A 25769-nucleotide genomic window follows, 5' to 3' on the forward strand; every position below is an offset into this window, starting at 1 on the left:
ATCATTGTTGTTATTATTGCTGTTGTTGATGTTGGATAGGACAGAGAGAAATCGAGAGAGGAGAGGAAGACAGATACCTGCAGACCTGCTTCACTGCTTGTGAAGCAGGATCCTTACCGGGATCCTTAAGCCAGTCCTTGTGCTTTGAGCCACGTGCACTTAACACACTGCGCTACTGCCTGGCCCATTAAGTCTGTCGTACAGATATTGTATCTTTGGTGTTTTCAGTGGCTATTAAATGTAGGAATGGTCATTGTTTGTGTTAGAACCCAGTTTCAAGTCCAACCCCCACCACATTGAAGGAAGCTTCAGTGCTATAGTCTCTCTCTCTCTTTCTCTCAATTTCTTTTTTCTTTTTACCAGAGCACTGCTCACTCAGCTCTGGCTTGTGTTGGTGAGGGAGTTGAATCTGAGACTTTGGAGCCTTAGGCATGAAAGTCTCTTTGCATAACCTTTATGCTATCTACCCCCCACTCAGTCTCTCTCTCTTCCTCTCTCTCTCTCTTTCTCCTCTGCCTCTCTGTCTCAGTCTTTATATTTTTTAAATTTACTTTTTGGGGGATTAGTAGTTTACAGTAAATACAGTTGTTGTTACATGTGTAAAATTTCTCAGTTTTCTGCAAAACACTCTCACCCCCATCCTAGGTCCTCCTCGTCCACCATCATCAAGCAGTAGGACCTGAAAGCCTCCCTCCTCCACATCCCTCCCTAAGAGTCCTTTACTTTGATGTAATACGCCAAAGCCAGACCAAGTTCAACTTGGTATTTTCTCTTCTGTTTGTATTTCTCAACTTCTATCCATGAGTGAAATCTTCCCATATTCACCCATCTCTTTATGACTTCTTCCTCTTCTAGCGTTTGCCTCTTTATGACTTACCTCACTTAACATGTACCAAGATGAAGTAAAGGTGATTTTATCATTCTTGATAGCTGAATAGTATTCCATAGTGTGCATATACCACAACTTTCTCTATTATTCATCTGTTGTTGGAAACCTAGGTTGCTTCCAGGCTTTGGCTATTTTACAATCTTTCTATTTAAAACAAAATGTCCACTGTGAACAATGAAGCTCTGCAAACAACCAAAGAGGGCAAGGGAGGGGGAGAAATGGTAAGTGTTACAGATAAAAAGAATAAATGTTCTGTGGGCTCCCTGAAATAAAATAGTAACTTTAGAGTGAGGATTAGAACCTCTGAAAACTGAAAAATACAGTTATAGTAATTCTCTATACCCTATTTTCTCAAATATTCATTGATGAATATTTCCCCAGGGATAGTTATGGAAGAAAACTGATTTTTTTCTTCTAGTCTTGACTGAATCTAACATTTTGAGGTCAAAATTTGAATTTTCTAAAAATAATGTATAGCTTGTTCCAGAGTTTGTCAATAACAGGAGTGCACATCAAGTAATACATTGTGTGTAATTGTGTTTTAATATGTTATTCTACAATTAGCAATTTTTAAAATTACCATAATAATCAAAAGAGCATATATTTTGATAATGTACTGATTACATGGTCCAAAGAATACCATAATTTTAAAGAGATGCTTATCTCTAGAGAGTTTTAAAATTCGTACAGTGGGAAGTCAGATCATCTAGCATCTCAGCTGCACACCACTTAACAAACCCAGAGTGAATTTAAAAAATGCCAGCCCTGCTATCTGAAGAGCCTGTTATTGTGCCCGATTCTGCTGATGGGAGAATGATTTTTGCAGCTTGCATATAAATCCTGGAAAAAAATACCCCATGCAAGAACAGAAATATGTGACAAAGGCTAAGACCATAATGCCAAAGAAGAACACATTATTTCCCTTAGCTTTTGTCCCCTGGAATAATGAGAGACTGGATCCTGACTTTTCAGATTTGTCCTCTTGAGAAGTGTTACATTTACTGTTATACTTCAGCTTCAAAACATAATATACAGGGGGCAGGCGGTAGCGTAGAGGGTTAAGTGCACATGACATGAAGTGCAAGGACAGGCAGAAGAATCCTATTTCTAGCCTCTGGCTCCCCACCAGCAGGGGGTAGATTCACAAGTGGTGAAGCAGATCTGCAGGTGTCTTTCTCTCCCCCTCTGTCTTCCTGTCCTCTCTCGATTTCTCTCTGTCCTATCCAACAATGACAGCAATGGCAATAATAATAATAATAATAATAACAAGGGCAACAACGGAGCAACAAAATGGGGGAAAATGGCCTCCAGGAGCAGTGGATTTGTAGTGCAGGCACTGAATCCTAGAGATAACCCTAGAGCCCCCCCCCCAATAATAATAATATACTTTTTTCACTGTTATTAATTCACAATTTAGTTGAGGATAATCTTTTTAAAAGGCCAAGTTTTCCATGTGTAATGGATATATAGATTTAACCCAAGTTTTAAAAGATTTTATTAGTGATTTAATATTAACAAAATCACATGTCAACAGGGGTATAATTCCACACTTCCCACCACCAGAGTTCTGAATCCCCAGTCTCTCCACTACAAGCCACCGAAGTTCCCCAAAGGCCACCCATCATCTCTGCAACTATCTATCTGCATTTGTACATAATTTCTCCCTTTTTCTTCCAGATGCAGTCAGTCCTCTCTTCCCTTCCAAGCCAGTCATGATACCATTACATCCAAATGTCTCTCTCCTTTTCCTCTTCTCTCTCTCTGGGTACTGATGGAGCTGGAGTTCAGAGCCCTCTTAACCTTTTCCTCTTTTCATCTCTCCCCCACTGGAAGTCTGGATCAAGATTGTCTTTGGGGTGCAGAAAGTAGTAGTTCTGGCTTCTGTAATTGCTTCTCCACTGGACATGGGTGTTGGCATGTCAATCCATACTCCAAGCCTGTTTTTTATCTTTCCCTAGTGGGGTAGAGCTCTGGAGAGGTGAGGCTCTGGGACACATTGGTGAGGTCATCTCCCCAGAAAAGTCAGGATGGAATCATGATAGCGTCTACAACTTGGTGTCTGGAAGGTGGCAAGATATAAATAGTTCAACTATAAACATGGGGGTGCATATATCCCTTAAAATTAGTGCTATTATCTCTTTTGGATAAATGCCTAGGAGTGGAATCACTGGATCATAATGTATTGCCATCTGTATTTGCTTAAGGATTTTCCATACTGTTCTTCATAGTGGTTGTACCAGTTTGCATTCCCACCAGCAGTGTAATAGAGTTTCTTTCTCTCCATATCCTTTCCAACACTTATCCTTTCCTGTTTTGTTGATGAAGGCCATTCTTACAGGTGTCAGGTGGTATCTCAATGTGGCTTTAATTTGCATTTCTCTGGTGATGGGTGATTTGGAGCATTTCCACATATGTCTGTGGGCCCTATGTAGCTCTTCTTTAGAGAACTGTCTATTCATATCTTCTGCCCACTTTTTTTTTATTGGGTTGTTCTTTTTCTTCTTGTTGAGCTGTATGAATTCTTTATAGATGTTTGGTATCAACTGCTTGTCTGAAGTATGGTGTGCAAATATGTTCTCCCAGTTGCTAGGTCTCCTGTTTATCCTTATGGAGTTTTCTTTTGGAGTTTTAATTTTTAATTTATGGAGTTTTAATTTGATATAGTCCCATTTGTTCAATCTTGTTTTTGTTTCCCTTGCCCATGGGGTAAAGTCTCCAAATACATCTTTAGTGTTAATATCATGAAATATTTCACTTATGGAAGCGATAGCACAGTGGGTTAAGCGCACATGGTGCAAAGCACAAGGACTGGCAGATGGATCACAGTTCAAACCCCTGGCTCCCCACCTGCAGGGGAATTGCTTCACAAGCAGTGAAGTAGGTCTGCAGGTGTCTATCTTTCTCTCTTCCTCTCTGTCTTCCCCTTCTTTCTCCATTTCTCTCTGTCCTATCCAACAATAACAACATCAATAACAACAATAATAACTACAACAATAAAACAAGGGCAACAAAAGGGAATAAATACTTATAAAAAAGAAAAAATATTTTAAAAAAGAAATATTTCACTGATATGTACTTCTATGTATTTTATACTGTCAGGTCTGATATCCAGCTCTTGATCCATTTTGAGTTAATTTTAGCATATGGTATTAGTTGGTGGTCTAATTTCGTTTTTCTACATGTAGCTGTCCAGTTCAGCCAACACTTCTTTTAAAGAGGCCCTCTTTTCTCCATTGGGCAGATTTGACCATTTGTCATAGATGAGGTGCCTATATATGTTTGGATTGAATTCTGGACTTTCTATCCTATTCCACTGGTCCATATGACCATTTTTGTTCTAATACCACAGTCTTTTAACTACTACTGCTTGGTAGTATAGCCTATAGTTGGGTATTGTTTTGCCACCATTTTTTTTTCTTTTTCCTTAGTAGTGCTTTTGCTACTAGAGGCTTTTAAATTTCTACATGAATTTTTGAAGAATCTGTTCAATTTCCTTGAAATATGTCATTGGGATTTTAATAGGAATTCCACTGAATCTGTAAATAGATTTTGGCAGAATTGTCATTTTAATATTTATTCTCTTAATCCATGAACAAGGGATATTCTTCTATTTCTTTGTGTTATATTCTATTTCTTTTAAGTGTCTTATAGTTTTCCTTGAAAAGTTCATCTACATTCTTTCTTGGATTTTTTTCCTAGGTATTTAATTTTTTTTTGGATTCACTTAGAAATGAGATTGCTTCCTTCAGTTTCGATTCCTCTGACACATCTTTTGCATAGAGAAATGTCACAGATTTGTGGGTACTGATTTTGTAGCCTGATAATTTACTGAATTTATTGATGATTTCTATTGGTTTCTTGGCAGAATTTCTGGGGTCCTCTAGGTATATCAATATATCATCTGCAAACAATGATAGTTTAACTTTATCCTTTCCAGTCTGGATTCCTTTGATATCTCTTTCTTGTCTGGTTGCAATGGTGAGGACTTCTAGGACTATGTTGAATAAAAATGGTGAGAGTGGGCATCCTTGTTTAGTGTCTGATTTTAGGGGGAAAGCTTTCAATTTTCCCCATTGCCTATGATGTTATCCATGTTTTTATTATATATAGCCTTTACTATGTTGAGAAATTTTCCTTCCACTCCCAGTTTCTTGAGAGCCTTTATCATAAATGGGTGTTGCACCTTGTCGAATACTTTTTCTGCATAAATTGATAAAATCATGTCATTTTTTATCTTTCTTTTTGTTGATATAGTGGATTACATTTATTGACTTACAGATATTGAACCATCCTAGTTTCCCAGAGATGAATCTCACTTGATTTTGGTGGATTATTCTCTTAATATGTTGTTGTATTCAATTAGACAAGATTTTGTTGAGGATCTTTGCATCAATGTTCATCACGGATATTGTTATATATATATTTTTTGGTGGGACCTTTCCTGCTTTGGGTATCAAGGTGTTGTTAGCCTCAGAAAATGTGTTTGGGAGTATCCCCTCTTCTTCTATTTTCTGGAAAAGTTTGAGGAGGATGGGGGTTAGTTCTTCTTTAAATGTTTTATAAAATTCATTAGTATAGCCATCACGGCCCAAGCTTTTGTTCTTGGAGAAGCTTTTGATTACTGCTTTGATTTCTTTACTAATGATTGGCCTATTAAGTTTATCTACTTCCTCTTATGACAAGGATGGCAGTTGGTATGACTCTAAGAATGTGTTCATTTCTTCTAAGTTTTAAATTTAGTTCCATACAGATGTTCATAATAGTCTTGCCTAATCATTTGAAAGGTGAACTAGGTTAATTTTTTTTTTTTTTTGCCTCCAAGCTTATCGTTGGGGCTCAGTGCCTGCACTATGATTTCACTGCTCCTGGAGACTATTTTTTTCTTTTTGTTGTCCTTGTTTATCATTGTTGTTGTTATTGTTGTTGTTATTGCTGTTGATGGATAGGACAGAGAAAAATAGAGAGAGAAGGGGAAGACAAAGAGGGGAAGGGAAAGATAGACACCTGCAGACCTGCTTCATATCCTTTTAAGTGACCCCATGCAGGTGGGGAGCCAGGGGCTCGAACCGGGATCCTTATGCCATTCCTTTTGCTTCGCGTTGTGCCATGTGCTCTTCACCCACTTCGCTACCGCCCGGCCCCCAGTGGTTTGCTTTTAAAAGATTAATTTTGTTTATTGCATATGAAAGGCAGAGAGTTCCACATGAGACAGACAGAAGGAGAAAGACAAGCCAAAACCAAGCTATTCCAAAAGGCATGGGCATCTAACTCTGTGAAGACAATTTTCAACAGCAATAGGAGCTTGACTTCTTAAGCCCACCCATATCTGTGACAACCCTCCCTAATTGCCAGGTCAAAGAGAGAGAAATGGGAAAGATGCCAACCTCATATAAAGTGAAGTTATGGGGGGCTGGGTGGTTGAGCATGCATGTTACAGTATGTAAGGATCCAGGTTTGAGCCCCCAGTCCCCCCTGCCGGGGGAAAGCTTTGTGAGCAATAAAGCAGGGATGCAGGTGTCTCTCCTCTTTCTCGCCCTTTCCTCTCAATTTCTAGCTGTCTCTATCCAATAAACAAATAAAGATAATAATAAAAGAATTTAATAAGAAGTCATGGAATTCTAGCTTCTCTTGATCTCCCATCTATCGTGTGCTGTGAACTTTTTCTCCCTGACAGTATTCTAAACCATTGGTGTGTTTAAGCAGAATACATAGCTAATATTGTACTAGAACTTCTCTTTGTGTTCACTGTCCCTTAGGTAAGCCTTCTCCCTGCCTTAAGGAGGTCAGATTGATACCACTGGCTCAAAATCCCCACCCTCTAGTCACAAGATTGGTCTTTCTGATTGGTCACACTGATTCCTCTATGATTCATCGGTTAGCATAACCTATCAGGCACCCACCATTAATCATCTCATTAAGCATCCAACCATTAGGGTGGTTTGTGGGGCCAGCTGTGACTAATACACATTCCTATCTCTTGGGAAATTCCAGGGGTCTACAGGCTGCCAGGATGAAGACCAGACCTTTCTTTGAGTTGAGTTGTACATTCTTCCCCAGCATCTTAGAGTTAGCAGGTTGGAGCCCAGGACAGATTGCTGAGTATGAAAGACTGAAACACACACACACAAAAGCTGATTGGGGATCAGGAGACTTTTAGCCTTCAGTCACTTTAAGGCTAAAAAGTGATACTCTCTTTTGTCTTTGGTTACTTAAACCTCATGGTATAACTTTTTCTCTAGGATGTAAATTGTAAATTGCAGGTAGGTGAGGAAGTTTTTTTTTTTTTGCTTTCAGGGTTTTTGCTGGGGTTTCTGTGTCTGCACTACGAATCCATTGCTCCTGGAAGCTATTTTTTTTTCCCCTTTGTTGTCCTTGTTGTTTATAGTTGTTATTTTTATTGCTATCGTTGTTGGATAGGACAGAGAGAAATTGAGAGAGGAGGGGAAGACAGAGAGGAGAAGAGAAAGAGAGATACCTGCAGATCTGCTTCACCACTTGTGAAGCGACCCCCCTGCAGGTGGGGAGTCGGGGGCTCGAACCAGGATCCTTTAGCAGGTCCTTGCGCTTTGAGCTATGTGCGCTTAACCCTCTGCGCTACCACCTGGTGAGGAAGATTTAATATTACTGGATACACAAGTGAGGAATACACTCCCAGTGACCATTTCAGTAGGATTTCTTTTTTTTTCTTTTACCTTTTCCTGGTGATTTATAGTTTACAAAGTGCCTCCTTATGGATTTTTTTTAGTTATTATGTAATAAACAGTATAAATAATTAAAAAACTGAGTAATAGTTGATAAACAAAAAAGATTATTCAATTTAGTTGTCCCCCCCTTTTTATGATAGAACAGAGAAAAATTGAGAAGGGAGGGGAGATAAAGGGAGAGAGGTAAAAACACCTGTAGACCTACTTTAGCACTTGTGAAGCTGAAGTGTGGGGGGACTCTAACCCAGGTCCTTGCACTTGGTAATATGTGCACCACCACCCACCTCCCACCCCCTAGTTCCCTTAAAAATTAAGCTGCAGGGAGTCAGTGGTAGTGCAGCAGCTTAAGTGCACTTGGCACAAAGCGCAAGGACCGGCATAAGGATCCTGGTTCAAGCCCCCGGCTCCCCACCTGCAGGGAAGTAGCTTCACAGGCGGTGAAGCAGGTCTGCAGGTGTCTGTCTTTCTCTCCCCCTCTCTGTCTTCCCCTCTCTCCATTTCTCTCTGTCCTATCCAACAACGACATCAATAATAACTACAACAACAATGAAAAACAAGGGCAACAAAAGGGAAAATAAATATATTTAAAAAAAAGACATATAAAAAATTAAGCTGCATTGAAATTCACTCTTTGGCCCCTCAGAAACATCAATACATAACAGTGGAGATGCTAATGTTCTTCTCAAGGAACTGATCTGTGTGGATGCTTTGCTAATGTAGTTGAAGTTGTTTTATGAACTTGACAATTCAAAATTTCATAGAGGGTACTTTCCTTTAGAGTTTCTTTCTTTTTTATTCTTTTATTTTATTTCTTTTTTTTTTTGTGATATAACAGATGATAAAACCCTTGAAGGAAGCTACATGCCATTCAATCAGACATTTGCCCCTTCTCCCTAAGCAGGCAGATATTTTCTTGTGCCTAATCTGTGTAAATTCTTTTCCTTCCATGTTATGCCATCCTCCTCAACAGCAATTTTCAAATGCAGAAATTGATGCTCTCATCTTGTATTTCTTTAAAATTTCTACATTTAGACTTTTCACAAATTTATACTGACCATACTAAGGAGACTTGGCTATAACGATTACTTTTCTCTAAGCCTTTTAACAATGGCTTCATATACTTTATTAAAAAAAAAAAAAGAAAGAAAGGAACTAACAACCCTCAAGCTCAGGAGATAGGTCATTTGCCAAGCATGAAGCTCCATGTTAATCCCTGGCAACACACAGGAACACCAATGTACAGTGTGTACAGTGAAGTGATGCTGTTCTGCCTCCTCTCTGCCTCTGTCTCTCCCTCTCTGAATACTGGGAATTTGAAAATAAAAGAAAAATAAAGGGAGTTTGCTGGAAGTGACAGAATCGCTCTGACACAAAGCCTTGTTACCCCAAAGAAACAAACAAACAAAAAATCCTAAAGGAGTCTGGTTCATGATTGTAGAGTGAGCTCACACTAAAAACTTACACCTCCCAAACCCTAAATGTAAGTGGAAATAAATTGGTAGATATTTGAGGACTTGAAACCATGAGGTGTTCATTCTTTCTTAGAGCTGAGTAATACTATGTATACAGAGCACAACCTCCTTATTCACTCATGTGTCCCTAGACACTCTGGTTGGATCTGTATCTTGGCAACTGTTGTTTATACTGCTGTGGTGGATGTAGGTGCTCATGTACAGAAGACCTTGTCTTAAGTAGGCATGATTTGCAGTAATGCTGGAAGCCAAACCAATAGAACCACCTCATGTCAAGAGGTTGCTCTCATGGCAGTTCCTATAGTTTTTTCCACCAGCATGGGCTGTACATTCCATTCTGGGGCAAGCTTCACAAAATGAGATGTTATCTCAAAGGGCTATGTTGTTTTGGACATTTCTTTAGCACTCTTTTTCAAATGGGATGTATTCTTCTTTTCTCTTAAACCACTAACTCATACCCTCTAGCAAGTAAGCAGGCATATCTCTTCCCCTCCCTCTCTCTCCCTGGTGTAAATGAAAGAAACAGAATCAAACCAAAGCCAAAAGTAAACTAAGAACTAAAGGAATATTCCTTATGGACCCAGTCCACTAAGTTAAGCTGACTTTAAAGACCTGGGGTCAAGTACACAATGAACACTGTTTACTTTAAAACTCTATCTCCCAGGGCTTTCCAATATTTTTTTTCCCAGCAATGTGACTGCCTTTTGTGCGATGATTTTATTTTTCACAGTGTGCTCTTAGTAGTATTACTCTTTTGAATGGTCAACAGGGCTCCTTACAGTTTCATGACCATTTGCTGAACACTGTCAGTCTCTGGGGCCTTAATTTTTCCCCCTCTCCTGAAACAACAGGACAAATACACTGAAATTGTGACAAGATTTTTGCTTCAACCATAGCATGAGATAAAGTGGATTTACAGGCAAAGAACTCCCTTGAACAGCAGCCAAAAAAGCATATAACTTTCAAATAACACAATGTGGTAGAAGAAGCTGCCTTGTGGCAAGCTACTAAAAAGAGCAACTATTTACAGTTCATGTTGGCAAACTCTGTATGCTCAAGCTCTAGAAAAGGTGAAGGGTGACTCTACTATTAATGGATTTCCTTACACTAAACTGAATGTTGCAAAAAGAACTATTACATCTTGTTGTTTATCTTCAACTAATTCCAATGGACTTATGATAACCATATGGCTAATTCAATTGCAATGAAAATGAATTCAAAGGATACATTAAAAGAAACATATTATGATAGATTACCTAATGTCATGCAGATGTACCTCCTCACTTTAAGCAAATGTAGATGTAGAAAATAAATAATAGATCATTACTTTCTTTTATTGACTAGCTCTTCTTTTTTCTCTGTGAAGTGATTCATCCTCAGATTTCTCTAAATACTTTAATGTTCTGAAAGTATAATTAGATTTCCAGTGCCCCTCCCCATTTGTCAATGCATATTTCTCCTTATGACCCAGGAGATGGTGCAATGGTAAAGCACGACGCTTTGAAAAATAGGTGGGGAGTTGAGGCTCAAACCTGGGGCCCTTACACATGGCGACATGTGTGCATAATTGAGTGTGCTATGGCCTGGCCCCCCAAAATGACATTATTTAAAGAGACAGAGAAGATTAGAAGAGAAAACACTAAGCAGAGGGGGTTGGGTGGTGGCGCCACAGGTTAAGCACAGGTGGCTCAAAGCGCAAGGACTGGCTTAAGGATTCCCGTTTGAGCCTCCTGCTCCCCACCTGCACGGGGGTCACTTCACAAGCGGTGAAGCAGGTTTGCAGGTGTCTATCTTTCTCTTCCTCTCTCTGTCATCTCATCCTCTCTCTCAATTTCTCTCTGTATTGTCCAACAATAACAACCACAACAAGGGCAGCAAAATGGGAAGATAGCCTCCAGGAGCAGTGGATTTGTAGATCTGACACCAAGCCCCAGCGATAACCTTGGAGGCAAAAAGAAAAGAAAACACTAAGCAGAACTTGGACTGGAGTTGGTGTATTGCACTAAAGTAAAAGACTCTGGGGTGGGTGTTAGGGAGGGGAGAGTTCAAGTCCTGGAACATGATGGCAAAGGATCTAGTGGGGGTTGAATTGTTATGTGGAAAACTGGGAAATGTTATACATGTACAAACTATTGTATTTACTACCTACTGTAAAACATTAATCCCCAATAAAGAAATTTAAAAAATAAAAAGAACACTGTATGCATATAAATGTTGTTATACAAAGTGCGATATGTAATTTATGTATACATATATATGCCGTGAAGCAGGTCTGCAGGTGTCTATCTTTCTATCCCGCTCTCTGTCTTTGTCTTCCCCTCCTCTCTCCATTTCTCTCTGTCCTTTCCAACAACAATGACATCAATAACAACAACAATAATAACTACAACAATAAAAAACAACAAGGGCAACAAAAGGAAAAGAAAAAGAAAACAGTCTGGCAAGTTCTCATAACATCAAATTTAGGCATGGCATAAACCCCAGAAACTCCATTCTTAGGTGTTTTCCCAAGGAAGGAGAAACATACACACACATGCCAGAAAGAACCCTAATATCCACAAACTAGACCTTCTCTGGTATGAGACACTCGGCAGTATGATAATACTTGATACATGGAGGGCCACGATCCAATCTCAAACACATTATGCTCAATTAAAGAAACCAGACACAAAATACTGTTTGGTTTAGTTCAAAATATTGTGTGGTTCAGTTTATAAGAGCATCCTAGAAAATACAAAACTACATATAGAGAAAATAGATCTATTGTTCTCAGAGGTGGAGTGGAGAAAAAAGTCTTGAAAAAGGCTTGAGTAAAATTTAGAATGATGGAAACCTTTCTTTTTATGATGGGAATATCATATAATTGTAAACACCTGTCAAAACTAATCCAACTATATATGTCAATAAACAGGACCCTGCCCAAACAGCATGTATTTTAAATACTGAAGTTGTAAAAATAATCAAAATGGAAAATTTAATTATGAAGGGAGGGGGTAGGTCCTGGAACATGATGGCAGAGGAGGACCTAATGGGGGTTCGATTGTTATGTGGAAAACTGGGAAATGCTATGCATGTACAAACTATTGTATTTTACTGTCAACTGTAAACCATTAATCCCATACTAAAGAAATTTTTTAAAATATTTATTTTATTTATTTATTCCCTTTTGTTGCCCTTGTTGTTTTATTGTTGTAGTTATTATTGTTGTTGTTGTTGTTGGATAGGACAGAGAGAAATGGAGAGAGGAGGGGAAGACAGAGAGGAGAAGAGAAAGATAGACACCTGCAGACTTGCTTCACCGCCTGTGAAGCGACTCCCCTGCAGGTGGGGAGCCGGGGTTCGAACCGGGATCCTTATGCCGATCCTTGTGCTTTGCGCCACCTGTGCTTAACCCGCTGTGTAAGAAATTTTTTAAAAAGAAAATTTAATTATTTTGTGAAAGCCCTTTACATTTGCTCTAACACTGTATATTCAATATGGGTTGGTATGATGTCTTAGCAAACTAAAACTGTCACATGTCTGCAACTTTTTATCTCTCCATGGCAGGTGTCTGTACACCATACCCACGACTAACTGACATCTTCCCCCACCACACCTAAGCTGTGTCTAAATGTTCTTCAAATAATAGTTGGTGAATGCTCATTATGAGCATTTTACTCAAGCCTTTTTCAAGTCTTTTTCTCCAGTCCACCTCTGAGAACAATAGATCTGTTTTCTCTATGTGTAGTTTTGTATTTTCTAGGATGCTCTTATAAACTTTATTTTTGATCCAGAGCTTGATTATTATAATAGCCATATTAGTTTAAATACTGGCTCAAATTCTGGCTTTTTCCTTTATTAGTGGAGTGATTATAAGTTAGTTGTTCCATTTGTACCTCCTAATGTCATGATAGGAGTATAGATGGACTTTAACTATTTCACAATTGATTGGTTCATAATGAGCATTCACCAACTATTATTTGAAGAACATTTAGAAACAGCTTAGGTGTGGTGGGGGAAGATGTCCGTTAGTGGTGGGTATGGTGTACAGACACCTGTCATCTGGAAATAAAAAAAATTGTAGACATGTGACAGCAGCTGTCTTATAAAGTATTATCCCCCAATAAAGTGATAAAAATACAATAAAAACACATATCTAAATATATTACCATATCATGTGAAATCAGAATTAGACAAGAGTAAGTTACAGTAGTGATAGAAAATGAGACAGCCCAAAATAGAGATTTAAATCAATAGATGTTAAAACCACAGATGATGCCATCTCCTACCCATTCATGATACATTTTCTCAGTAAACAAAGAGGAGAGGAAAATTTCCTTAACGTTATGAAAAATATCTGCAAAATAATCTATAGCTAATATGATACTAAAGGTTAAGAAAGTTGAAGTTTTCATATTATATCAGTTTCAAAGCAATGATGCCAAATGTCATCTATTCTTGTATAAAATAGACTGTTATCTATATGACTGACAAAAGTAATGATCGTGAATTGTAATTTTGAAGGGTGTGTACAACAAAAGCTCTGAACTCAGTGAAAATAAAGTGTCTTTCTAGTGAATACATAAACATTATTGATGGAGGGGGAAAGAAAATGAGTCATCTTTATGTCTGTGGAAGTTAATATATTTTAAAGGAAATAGTGACTAAAATATAAAATAAAATTTGAAAAGGGAATAGATGGTTTTCAGGCTAATAAGGGGAAAGAAGAGAGATCTGGTGAATCAGCAGCTCTCCCTCTCTCTCTCTCTCTCTCTCCCTCACCCTTTCCCTCTTCTTCTCCCTTTCTCTTCCTTACTCCCTCCTTCCCTTTCCTTCTCTTAACTACAAATTTTAAAGCTTTTGCAGTTGGGAGGAGTCAACCAGAACCCGGTACTATTGAAGAATCTTGTTGCATCTTATCTTGTAGGTGTGATAGATTGGGAAGACAGGGACCAGTTTACAAAGATTGCTTTGGTTATCCTGGAGGTGACAGCTCGAAATGAAGATGAAATTAGAAGACAAGAGACCCGACGGCTTTTTAGCTGAAATCAAGTAAAAGTTGGTGACCTTTGGTACGTGCGCTATGGCAATGGAAATGTGGAATTAACTCAAGACACATTTCTGTAAGTTCCAATAACTGAATGAAGGAGAATGAGTCTGGTATGCCCAGGGTGTCCCAAAGCCCAGGATTCGGGACTCTTCCTGTACAGACCTCTCTCTACCGGTCCCTGGACAAAGGCAATTTTAGTCGCCCAGCCCAGCTCGCCAGACTACGCGCTCGCCGGAGTGCAATGCGCAGGTGCAAGATGGCGTTGCCTAGCAACTAGTACAACAGCCAGGAAGACGCGCTGGGCTGTGGCGGGTTGAGCACCTCAGGTTGAGCAGCTCCTAAGCTCCTTGCCAGGCAGGTAAAGGCGGGAGGGCCGCTACAGAGCTACCCCACAGGACTGGAGAGGTCCCAGGAAAATTGGAGGGAAGGAGAAGGTACTCCGTGGGTGGGAACATCTAATGCAGCTGAGGGAATGAACACAGTTTGGGGTTTTTCTGTCCCTGCCCTACTCCCACAATGCTAGACCTGGTGGGGGTGGGATTCATAAACATCACCCCCCCCCCCATTTAACAGGTGACAACAGAGATTAATGTTATGTTACATGACTGAGCATCACAAGAAGCGGGACCTCTCTTGCTGAAGCCCTCCTCTAAGTCTTCTCAAAACAAATCTACTTCATTCAAGATTGCATGGCTGGAAGTTTAAGAACTAAAACAAATGATGAGTGAATTAGGGGTGTGGGAGAAAAGTGTTTTCATTCGACAATCAAGGCGATGGAAATTGAAAGCAAACTATTTTTCACACACTATGCCATAAAGCTCATACATTTTCTACTAATTGATTATTATTATTATTAACCCAATGGCTGTGGGTTATCTTAAACAGTTGTGGATGTAAACAAAAAATTTAAGGCTAAAGATGTGTGTTCTTGGGGTAGGTAGATAGCATAATAGTTATGCAAACATACTTTCATGCCTGAGGCTCTGAAGTCCCAGGTTCATAAGTCAGAGCTGAGCAATGCTCTGATAAACAATAATAATAATCAAATAAATAATAAAATAAAAGATGTATGTTCTGGGGGCCAGGCAGTAGCGCACCGGGTTAAGCGCAGGTCTGACCAGTGGAAGGATCCCAATTCAAGCCCCTAGCTTCCCACCTGCTGAGGGGCCTCTTTCCAAGTGGTGAAGCAGGTCTACCGGTGTTTTATCTTTCTCTCCCCCTCTGTCTTCCCCTCCTCTCTCAATTTCTGTCCTTCCTATTCAACAGCATCAATAACAGCAACAACAATAACACCACCAACAACAATGGAAAAAAGATGGCCACCAGTAATAGTGGATTTGTAGTGCAGTTACCAAGCCCCAGCAATATCCCTGGAGGCAAAAAAGAAAAAGAAAAAGAAAAGTATGTTCTTTGTAACCTTGTCTACAATTCTAGAAAATTGAAGGCAAGTGCTCAACAATACGAGACTGGCTAGATAAGTACGGGATTTTTAGATATTTTAAATCACGTGATATGCTGATTCATTGGAAATGGTTACAATAATAAATGAAGACAAAGGTTTCATGAACTTGTTCACCAATTTAAGAATGTCATAGGAAATTGATTCCTGGGTGGGAGTTGAGAATACGGGATAGAAGTCTAGGAGGCAGTAGCCTCTCTCTTTGCTGACATACCTTCCTCTGTCTCACCTGTGAGGCAGCTGAGTCCTTACTGTTCAACTTCTCTTGGTGACTATTTTTTTCTTTAATTTTTTTATTATCTTTATTTATTGGATAGAGACAGCCAGAAAACAAGAGGGAAGGGGGGGATAGAGAGGGAGAGAGACAGAGAGACACCTCCAGCCCTGCTTCACCACTCATAAAGCTTTCCCCCTGCAAGTGGGGGTCAGGGGCTTGAACCCGGGTCCTTGAGCATTGTAATACATGCTGCGCTTAACCAGGTGCACCACCACCCGGCCCCCAGTGACTATTTCTTAACGTATTCATTCCAATAAAATTTCTATAACCTTAAAAAAAAAGAAACCCAGGTAGGATTATTAAATTGTTATGGAAAACACACATAAATACATAAATAAATACATACATAAAGGAAATGTATTGATATAATATTGAGTTCATGTCTGAGTGATTTTTATTTTGCTACATGTGACCATCTGTTTTCCAAATTCCCTCTAATGTATTATTACAAGTGTAACTGAACAACTGACACGTAACTATACACTTAAAATGGTTCAAAAGATAAATTTAATATTTAATACAAAATCAATGAGAGAATGATAACAAAGATAGTAGACATAGTTTGCTTCAAAGGGGTTTCTATTAATTTTTATTGATTTAATAGTGGTTGACAATGTTGTAGGATAAGAGGGGTACAATCCCATATATTCCCACCATCAGAGTTCCATATCCCATCCCCTCCATTGGGAGGTTCTCTATTCTTTATCCCTCTGGGAATATGGACCCAAGATCATTATGGTGAACAGAGGGTGGGAGGCCTGGTTTCTATAATTGCTTCTCCGCTGGACATGGGTCTATTCATAATTTGACATCTCTGTTTTAAGGAAAACATTGTTTAAGAATAAAGAAAGGTAATTTAGTTGTAACACGTTGATTTTAAGTGAAATGTTGAGTACACAGGACAAGGAAGAAAGAAAGAGAAAAAGGAAGGGAGAGACAGGGGCAGGGGAAGAGAAAAAACTTAGAGTGGTATCTGAGCTTCATTGCCCCAGCCTATACCAGCTATACATTTTCTCCCTCATTAATTATTATTCTGAATATAGCAATAAAAATACAAACTAAATCTTCCTACTTCACAGCAGTGCCTCAGACAGCTCTATCACAGAGATCTTGTATCTAGGCTCTTTTGGTTTCTGTACTTCTTAATTTGCAATTATTCAAAACCACCCTCTGAAAATAAGTTCCTGAGTGAAGATCAAATGATTTAAAGCAAGTTTATGCAGGTGTAATTTAATTGCTTCTTGAATATTTTTCATAAAGAGCACTTTTGTAAGTCAAAAGCTGTTCTATCTTGAAACTGGTTATGTGAAGAGCCATGACATCTCTTTTTTCTTTTTCCTAGAGATTATCACTAGATAGTTTCATTTGTATAGAAGGTTTCTCTATGTCTGCTTGTCTGCTTGAGATGCTGGGGCCACAAGGTTTAACCTATGTGCTTTTTACACACCTATGAGAGATGTTTGAGAGTTGGGAAAAAATGGCTCTAAAATGAGAAAAAAATGGATATTTAATGTTAAATGAAACACTGTTTATTCATATTAAATTTCATTATATTTGAAAACAATTTTTTCTCATTTTGCAAGGGTTTGCAGGTGTTCAAACTGATTGCTGAGTCATTTCATACACAAAAATTTAGTAATTTTTATGACAAAAATAGTATTTAATGAGGGATACTGGGTATAATATGAGGTTGTGCAGCACAGAGTTAATTGTCCCAGACCCACAAAGATTTTGAAGTGTTTGTGACCTGAGATTATGGGCTTAGAACAGATGTCTTTTGGAAGGTCCCTTTGAGTTTCTATAAACACCAGTTTCTATAAACATTTTAATGTATGGGATAAAATCTGGTCAGTGTTCCTCATGCTAAACACTGATCTTATCCCTTGGCAAGCCAGATGAACTAACTCTAACATTGTGGATTCTCGCCAAGGATTTTCTGCTTCTCTAGATTTCTCTGGAGACTCTAAGAATTTTCTTGAGACAGCTTAGACTTCCCTAATGTCAAATATAACCCTACAAATTCTCACCAGAGAAAATATGGAATAGTTCTAGGGTGAGTTTAACAGTCACTAACACTAACTCCATCTGTGCCCAGGTGGAGTTACTCCTTTGTGCCTTATCAACTATGCATACCATTCTTTTGACCTTTACCCAGGTAAGCATAAACTATAAAGGGCAGGTGAAAGAAGGTATTGCAGGAAATTAGTGCAGTTACCCCAGAATCTGCCTCTTCAGATTCTCAACTCTTTTTTTTTCCTTCTCTTTGGGTCATTGTAGAGAAAACTTTGGTATCTGAGAAATGACACACATAGAACTTTGGAGTTGGTAGATCTTGTTGAATACTAGTCACAAAATCAGTACTTCTAGGAAAATTGTAAATTATAAATGTTGAATCACTGCCATGTACTAGACATTGTGCTGGATGCTTAGAATAGATCAGTGCGAAGAAGACAAATTCTTTCCATGTGGCAAAACTTTGTTTCAGACCTCAAAAGTAATTTGGTTTTTGTTTCCCAAACTCCTGCGTAAGTGAGCCAGAAGCCTGGTAAACTCTTTTCTTTCATGAGAGCAGACACTATGTCACTAATAACTTTTCCTCTTTTCCAGGACTAATGTTCAGCATTCTTGACAATTTAGTTCATCTTTTAAATTTTACCTAAAATGTACTCTGCAATGCACATGGAAATTGGTACACCTGTACATATAAATGTTATATATATGCTACCTACATTTCTATCTCAATTTTAAAGGAGGAAATGGATTTCCTTCAAGGACATAGGTAACCAGTAGATGTCCACACATGTAATGATAATGTGTAAATGAAATTTTATTTATTCCATCTCTTTACAGAATGGGTAAAAAGTTAAAGAAGGAAGCAGAGCCTCCTCCTAAGGATGTGGTAAGTTTTGGATTTCAATGCTACTAGTACATTAACAACCATTTTTAAAAATAAATTCTTCAAACAATTTGGCATGTACCAGAATATACATGACTAAATGGTGGCAGAAGTCCAAAGTCTGACTAATGATAAGATTAGTCAGAGAAATCTAACATTATGTAAACAAACATTTACAACATTGTCATTACATAATTAGCACAATTAGGGAATGATATTAGCTTTTCCAGTATGTGGATGGCATGTTTATAAACCTAGTTAATGAATTCACAGTTTGGGTTGTTCTCTTAAGTAGGTTTCATTTGCCAGCCCCTCCTTAATGTTAATTATCCAAATGACTTTTCAAAACTAGTCGGAAGTTCTGCAGCTATTAGATATGTGTGTGACGTTGTCTGAAGATGACCACTTGGGCATCAATTGTCTGTGTTTTCCAGTTTGATGGAGAAGTTTAGGTAGATTATCTTCTATGCCAAATGCTTATGACATGTGTCCCTTTACCACTAAGCCCTGTTACTCTCTTAAATGACCTGGCTTTATCTTTAAACTTCATGAATCACTGTTAAAAAGAGAAAATGGGCCAGTGAAATAGCTCACTTGGGTAGTATGCTGTTTTGCCCTGTGTACTCTCCAGGTTCAAGCCCAGCCTCTACTGAATTGACGGAAGCTTTGGTACTGTTCCCCCACCTCTTTCTCTCCTTGTGCCTCTTGCTAAATACTAATAATACTAATAAACAGAAAATGACTCTGGACAATTTTCAATTTAGAAACTTATTTTGAAATAGACTTGTTTTTAACTTTCTTCAAATAAAGTGTGAATGAAAAAGAATATATATATAGTCAATCCACAGACTCTAAAGTACGCAGTTTCAGGAATCTGGACTTTGTATGGGAGCCACTGGTCAACTGTCCCATTTATGGTAGTCATGAATTTGAACTTCATCACAGTTCTACTTTTTATAAGGGGTGTGTGTGTGTGTGTGTGTGTGTGTGAGAGAGAGAGAGAGAGAGAGAGAGAGAGAGGAGAGGGAGGAGCTTGGCCAAATTACTCTTAGTTTTCTTTTTTTTCCTTTCTTTTTTGCCACCAGGGTTATCACTGGGGCTCAGTGCCTGCACTACAAATCCATTGCTCCTAGAGGCCATTTTAAAAAAAATTAATTTATTTATAAAGTGGAAACACTGACAAGACCATAGGATAAGCAGAAACTAATAAAGCCATGGGCCCTTTGGAATATACCTAAAATAGACCTAGCTATTTTCAAATATAGTTAAAATGGAGACCCCAAATCTTCATCTGCAATACTCCAGCCTTTAGTTTCATGATTAAACAACAATTTATATGGCTTTATATGTTAACTCTTTTTCGGCCTTTTTTTGTTGTTGTTGCCCTTGTCATTATTGTTATTGTTGTTGTTGCTGTTGTCGTTGTTGGATAGGACAGAGAGAAATTGGGAGAGGAAGGGAAGACAGAGAGCGGGAGAGAAAGATAGTGCTTACATGAAACCTGAGTGTCTTGCACACAATTAACACTCAGTACATAAGGTCTGTATCATTGGAAACCCCCCTCCACACACACACATGATTCTTCTTCAATACACTTGGGGAAAAGATTACAGAACCACCTGTCTGCCAAGCTCTAGACAAACTTTGCAAAGATGCTCAGTACAGTCTCCCTGTGGAGTATCATCACGTTGACTGCCATCATCAGACACATTCCTTAAACTGTCTAACTTCCCACAGTTTTTTATTGTGTCCTAGGTTTGTGTTACTTCCCCACCCTTTGATGCAAAATGATTTCATATTCCTCTATTTTCACTTTAATAGCTGAGCGTGATGGTCTCCTCCTATCCTGAGGGAGGGAAGGAGTGTAGTTGAGGACTTGAGAAGCAATTCCAGTTCTAATTATAACTCTTTCTTCTTTTCCTAGCAGCCTGGGGGGAAATAGAGGAGGTGTGACAGTTACTAATGATCCCTACTTGTTGTCTGGTCCACCTTTCTCCTAGTCAACTTTACGTTAATCAGAGCTGCTAGAGTAGTATTCAAATAGCTACATGAATTAATGTCTCACAAATTCTAATACTTCAGAATGTTCTGCTGTGATGTAAAGTATCCCAACTTGGAATTTGTCCCAAGTTCTACCTCTTCAAAGTCTACAAAAGGCTTATTTTACAAATTGTAAATGAGAACCAGATTTAGAAGAGGGATATATAACAGAGAAAATGAAATTTTCTGTGTCAGTTAGTGGCAATTTGCTTTCTATGTATGTGCCAAAATCATTTACAAATGTTCTGATTTTTGCTAGACTTTCATGAACGGGTTAAAATAGGCAAGAGAGAGGAGAGCGTTTGAGGATAGAGCTAAAATAGAAAGCTCTCTTTGCTTTCCTTAGTATTCTTTTTGCCCAAATATGCATATATGGCTTATTGATCTCTAGCCCTTTTCATGAAAGAGAGCACTAGCTATGATTCTGCCCAGATGTGGGGAGCACTGAGTCAGAGCAGTGGGCAGAGTTCAACCTTCTCACCTGGCAAGTTATCCCAGTCCCTAGGAAGAGAAGAAGGTTTTTCTAAGACTCTCTTCATCAACCTCAGAGCTCAATAGTTTTTACATATATATATATATATTATATGTATGTATATTTTTTGTTTTTATTGGTGATTTAATAGCATCTTATGAAAATATAAGATTTCCGGAGTATAATTTCACACCCACACACCACACCCTCCTCCAGAGTTCTGTTTGCATCAAACATTAGCCTTTCTGTCACTGAATTCAAAAACTGTCCTAAATGGTTTTCTAAAAGTGAAAAATTATAGGGACTTATTTGCTTATCTTCCTCATACATATAGGCAAAACATCATCAGTAAAATAGAGTAGCAGTTCATAACTGATATACATATACAAAACTGCATCCAGCTTGCCCCCCCTTTTTCTTTCTTTCTTTCTTTCTTTCTTTCTTTCTTTCTTTCTTTCTTTCTTTCTTTCTTTCTTTTTTTTTTGCTACTTAAGGGGCCTGGGTGGTGACACATGTTACAATGTGCAAGGACCCAGGTTCACAAGCTGTGAACCAATGCTGCAGATGTCTTTCTCCCTCTGTCTCTCTCTCCCTCTTCTACCCCAATTTCTCTCTGTCTTATCAAATAAATAAATACAGAAATAAAATATTTAAAACATCGCTACAATGACTCAAGTTGTACCAGCTCAGGTTATTTCATTTTCAATCTTTACACTCTCTAGTGGATGTTAATTGCTGTTTGGGCGGTTTGGTACTATATGCTCATGTTAGCATGGAATAGTCTACTTCTTCCTATTTATCTCTCTTTTCTTGTAAATTGGTTCCTTGTGATCTGAGACCACTTATGAGATAAACATATTGCAGTAGAAATTGTACTAAGGAGCTGGGGGAATTCTTAGTGAGAGCAGTGGTTGGCTTGCATACCTGCAGCCCCAGAGGCTGAAGGTTCAATTCCTGGGACCACGTTATGCCAAAACTGAACAGTGCTCTAGTTTCTCTCTCCCTCTCTCTCTCTCTCTCTCTCTCTCTCTCCCTTACACACCCCCTCCTGTACTCTCATTCTTTTTCTCATAAACAAATACATCTTTTTCAAAAAATAATTCTAAAACTGTGTTTATGTTGAAATTTTTTGGCACCAAAATAATCATTTGACTGTCATACTTTGTGTTCACTGGGTTTAATTTTGTTGGATTGTCGGAAAAGTTATGACATGTTTTTGCGTGGAAAAATATGCCATAACTTTTCCAGCACCCAATAATTGAGCATGTGTTTTCTTCTAAAGGCCTGTGCTGCCTAATACACAGCCATTAGCTACAGATGGCTACTCAAATTTGAAATACAGTGATTATAGCAAAATTATACTTTTTGAAACTGACAATAAAAAATAATGATTTAATCCCTCAGTTTCATTAGTTATGTTTCCAGTGCTCCAGAGCCGCATGGGACTGTCCTGTTGGATGATACCTCAAGTCAGAATGCTTCAACAATGTCATTCTGGCCAGTCTCATTTCCTCAGAGGTGTAAAAATATCTCTTTAAGTCTATCGCTTCTCTAATTGACTAGGCTTTAAATTTATATTCAGAGCTTAGCCAAAGTGCTTCCCCTTCTTCTATTCTTTTTGTCAATAATTCTCTACATTCATCATTTATTTTATAAAGAGCATGAAATCATAATTTCACAACCAGCTCACTGGTGACTGGCTGTGAGCGCCTCACAGGGAAGCAGATGGGATATGTAATTACAGCACAGTATTATTTATTTAGTTATGTGACATTTGGTGATAGCTATCATTTTATTCTCAGTGCCTTTTATAATAAAAAATTACTATAATGCTGTAGGCTCTGTAGGAGAAACAAAACAGCATGCCAAGTTTCTCTTCTCTTTGCCAGACCTTGGCATTTCCTCCTCTGCTAGTTTGCACGGTCTCTGTTGTCCTTAAGCTTCTTGTGCCCTCTGTCACCTTTTCTTAATGATGGCCAGACAATACAGAAAAATAATCAAGTGTTTTCTACACCACTGAAAAATTATTAAAGACATCTACTAGAATTTTTTTGTTTAAATTTATCTTCATGGGTTCTATCCTACTGAGAATTCTATAGAGGTGGTAATATATCCATGTTTCAGGAGTCAGGCAGTAGCGCAGCGGGTTAAGCACCAGTGGCACAAAGCACAAGGACCGGCGTTAGAATCCCGGTTTGAGACCCTGGCTCCCCACCTGCAGGGGAGTCACTTCATAGGCAGTGAAGCAGGTCTACAGGTGTCTATCTTTCTCTCACCCTCTCTGTTTTCCCCTCCTCTCTCCATTTCTCTCTGTCCTATTCAACAATGATGACATCAATAACAACAACAATAACTATAACAACAATAAGAAACAAGGGCAACAAAAGGGAATAAATAAACAAATATAAAAAATAACAAAATAACAAAAACCATGATAAACAACAAGGGCAACAAAAAGGGATAAAAATAGGGAGTCGGGCGGTAGGTAGCACAGTGGGTTAAACACAAGTGGTGCAAAGTGCAAGGACTGGCATAAGCATCCCGGTTCAAGCCCTCTGCTCCCCACCTGCAGGGGAGTCACTTCACAAGTGGTGAAGCAGGTCTGCAGATGTCTGTCTTTCTCTCCCCCTCTCTGTCTTCCTTTCCTCTCTCCATTTCTCTCTGTCCTATCCAACAACGATATCAATAACAACAATAATAACTACAACAATAAAACCGGCAACAAAAGGGAATAATTTTAAAAGGAGGTAAAAAATATATATATTTCAACTTAGCTATTCATGCACTTTTGAAACGTGCTTTAGAAATATAAAAATGTTAGATGTCTCTGAAATAAAAATTGTAACTGTTCTGGGTGGAGGTTGGGAGAGAAAAGAACCTGCTAGAATGGCAGGGAAACTGTCTAAAGTGAAAATGTTAATGCAGGACTGTGATTCTCAAAGGGTTATTGGAGACTTAGGAAGAGCTTAGGAACTCAGGAGCATGGAAACATAACTGTTTGGGTAGGGGTAGATAGCAGACAGACTCTCATGCCTGAGGCTTTTAAGTCCCAGGTTCAATCCCCTATACCACCATAAACCAGAGCTGAGCAGTGCTCTGGTAAAAAAAAAAAGTATATATATATATATATATATATATATATATATATATAGAGAGAGAGAGAGAGAGAGAGAGAGAGAGAAACAGATATAGATAGATAGATAGATATAAATAGATAGTATTTAAATAAAAACTGTACAACCACATCCCTTTGGTCAGATTTTTTCTTTATCTTTCAAGACACCATTCATGTTTAGGTGACTTTTCAATCCCATATGAGAATCTGGTGGTTTTTTTTTTCTCTCCACATTTCAGTTTGACCCACTGACAATTGAAAGCAAGAAAGCAGCAACTGTGGTGTTAATGCTTAATTCTCCAGAAGAAGAAATTCTGGCTAAAGCATGTGAAGCCATTTATAAATTTGCTTTAAAAGGTTTGGCATTTTCAGTTTATCTCCTATTTCATTAATTTCTTAAAATATTTACTATATAATGGGCACTTTTCTCCCTAGCCTTTAACTTGCTTCCTGTCAGATGGATTCCTTCAGACACCCAGACTATCATTTAATGCTCTCTCTGAAAGTAATGCATCTTCCTAAGTGCCTGACTTAATCTAAAGGAATAATTTAGTCACTAGGTAGGAGAGTCATTTTGAAGGTTTTATTGTAGTTTTAAAAAGTGCAAATGGCACAGGAGCTCCCAGCAGTCAATGCTGGAATAATATGAACAACAGAATAAGATAGTGTTGGGTTGTAACTGAAGATAGAAAATAGATATGTGAGAGTCTATACCGACGTAAATAATTAGCTGAGAAACAAATAAATAAAAATGATTGGGTAAATAAGCAGAAGAGAAAAGACAAATTTCCCATGCAGAAGAATTGCAGAGCTCCATGTAATCTATGTCAAAACTTTGTTTTTAAGGAGGCACAATGTACTTCTCTGTTCTGTAGGTGTGGGCTGTGCATAACAATTGTATTTCCAAGGTGATCTGCATAGAAATGGGGGGAAAAGAGTAACTTCCACAGTGGCTGTCACTCCAGTGCTAAGTGAACTCCCTTCCCCTCCACTCCATCATACACACATTAAGTATTGGACTATGTATGTTCATAAATTTTCTCACTACTACATGGAAATTCAACTTTCCCTGAAGACTAGTACCTAGTGAGAAAATTTATGAACATACATAGTAATCTATGTCAAGCACAGAGGTTGCTAAATGGTGTGAAGAAAATAGAGAGGACAAGAAGAACTTGAATTGACAGGCTCCTCAGAGGAGACCCTTGTGAGCAGAGGCTATGGGAGAAAGGAGCTGAACAGCCAAAGGAAGACAGCTTGTAAACGATGGGAGAGGAGTGCAGTGAATGTCCTGGATACTTGTGCTCTGTTGTTTATTCTGATAGCAGGACTTGCTTGCGAGGTCCAGGTTCCATCCCTGGCACTGCACATGCTAACGTGGTGCTCTGGTTTGTTCCTCTCTCAGATTTGAAAAAA

The 25769-nt window shown here is 38.5% G+C and overlaps 1 protein-coding gene across 9 annotated transcripts in view; it reads left to right on the plus strand.

Moving 5' to 3' along the window:
- ARMC3 (armadillo repeat containing 3) overlaps positions 1-25769 on the plus strand; it is a 220415-nt gene that overhangs the window by 113936 nt on the left and 80710 nt on the right. For 3 of the 9 annotated variants that reach the window (XM_060192277.1, XM_007526391.3, XM_060192282.1), the window contains exons 1-3: positions 14391-14452; positions 18681-18729; positions 24593-24710. In XM_060192277.1, the coding sequence (XP_060048260.1) occupies positions 18682-18729; positions 24593-24710 (166 nt within the window). In that variant the 5' untranslated portion in view covers positions 14391-14452; position 18681. Of the gene's footprint in view, positions 1-13975; positions 14117-14382; positions 14453-18680; positions 18730-24592; positions 24711-25769 lie in introns of those variants that run through there. The other 6 variants (XM_060192283.1, XM_060192284.1, XM_060192279.1 and 3 more) reach the window with 5 other exon arrangements.

Source organism: Erinaceus europaeus, chromosome 6, assembly GCF_950295315.1.
Source record: "Erinaceus europaeus chromosome 6, mEriEur2.1, whole genome shotgun sequence".
In the NCBI taxonomy this organism is placed as follows: domain Eukaryota; kingdom Metazoa; phylum Chordata; class Mammalia; order Eulipotyphla; family Erinaceidae; genus Erinaceus; species Erinaceus europaeus.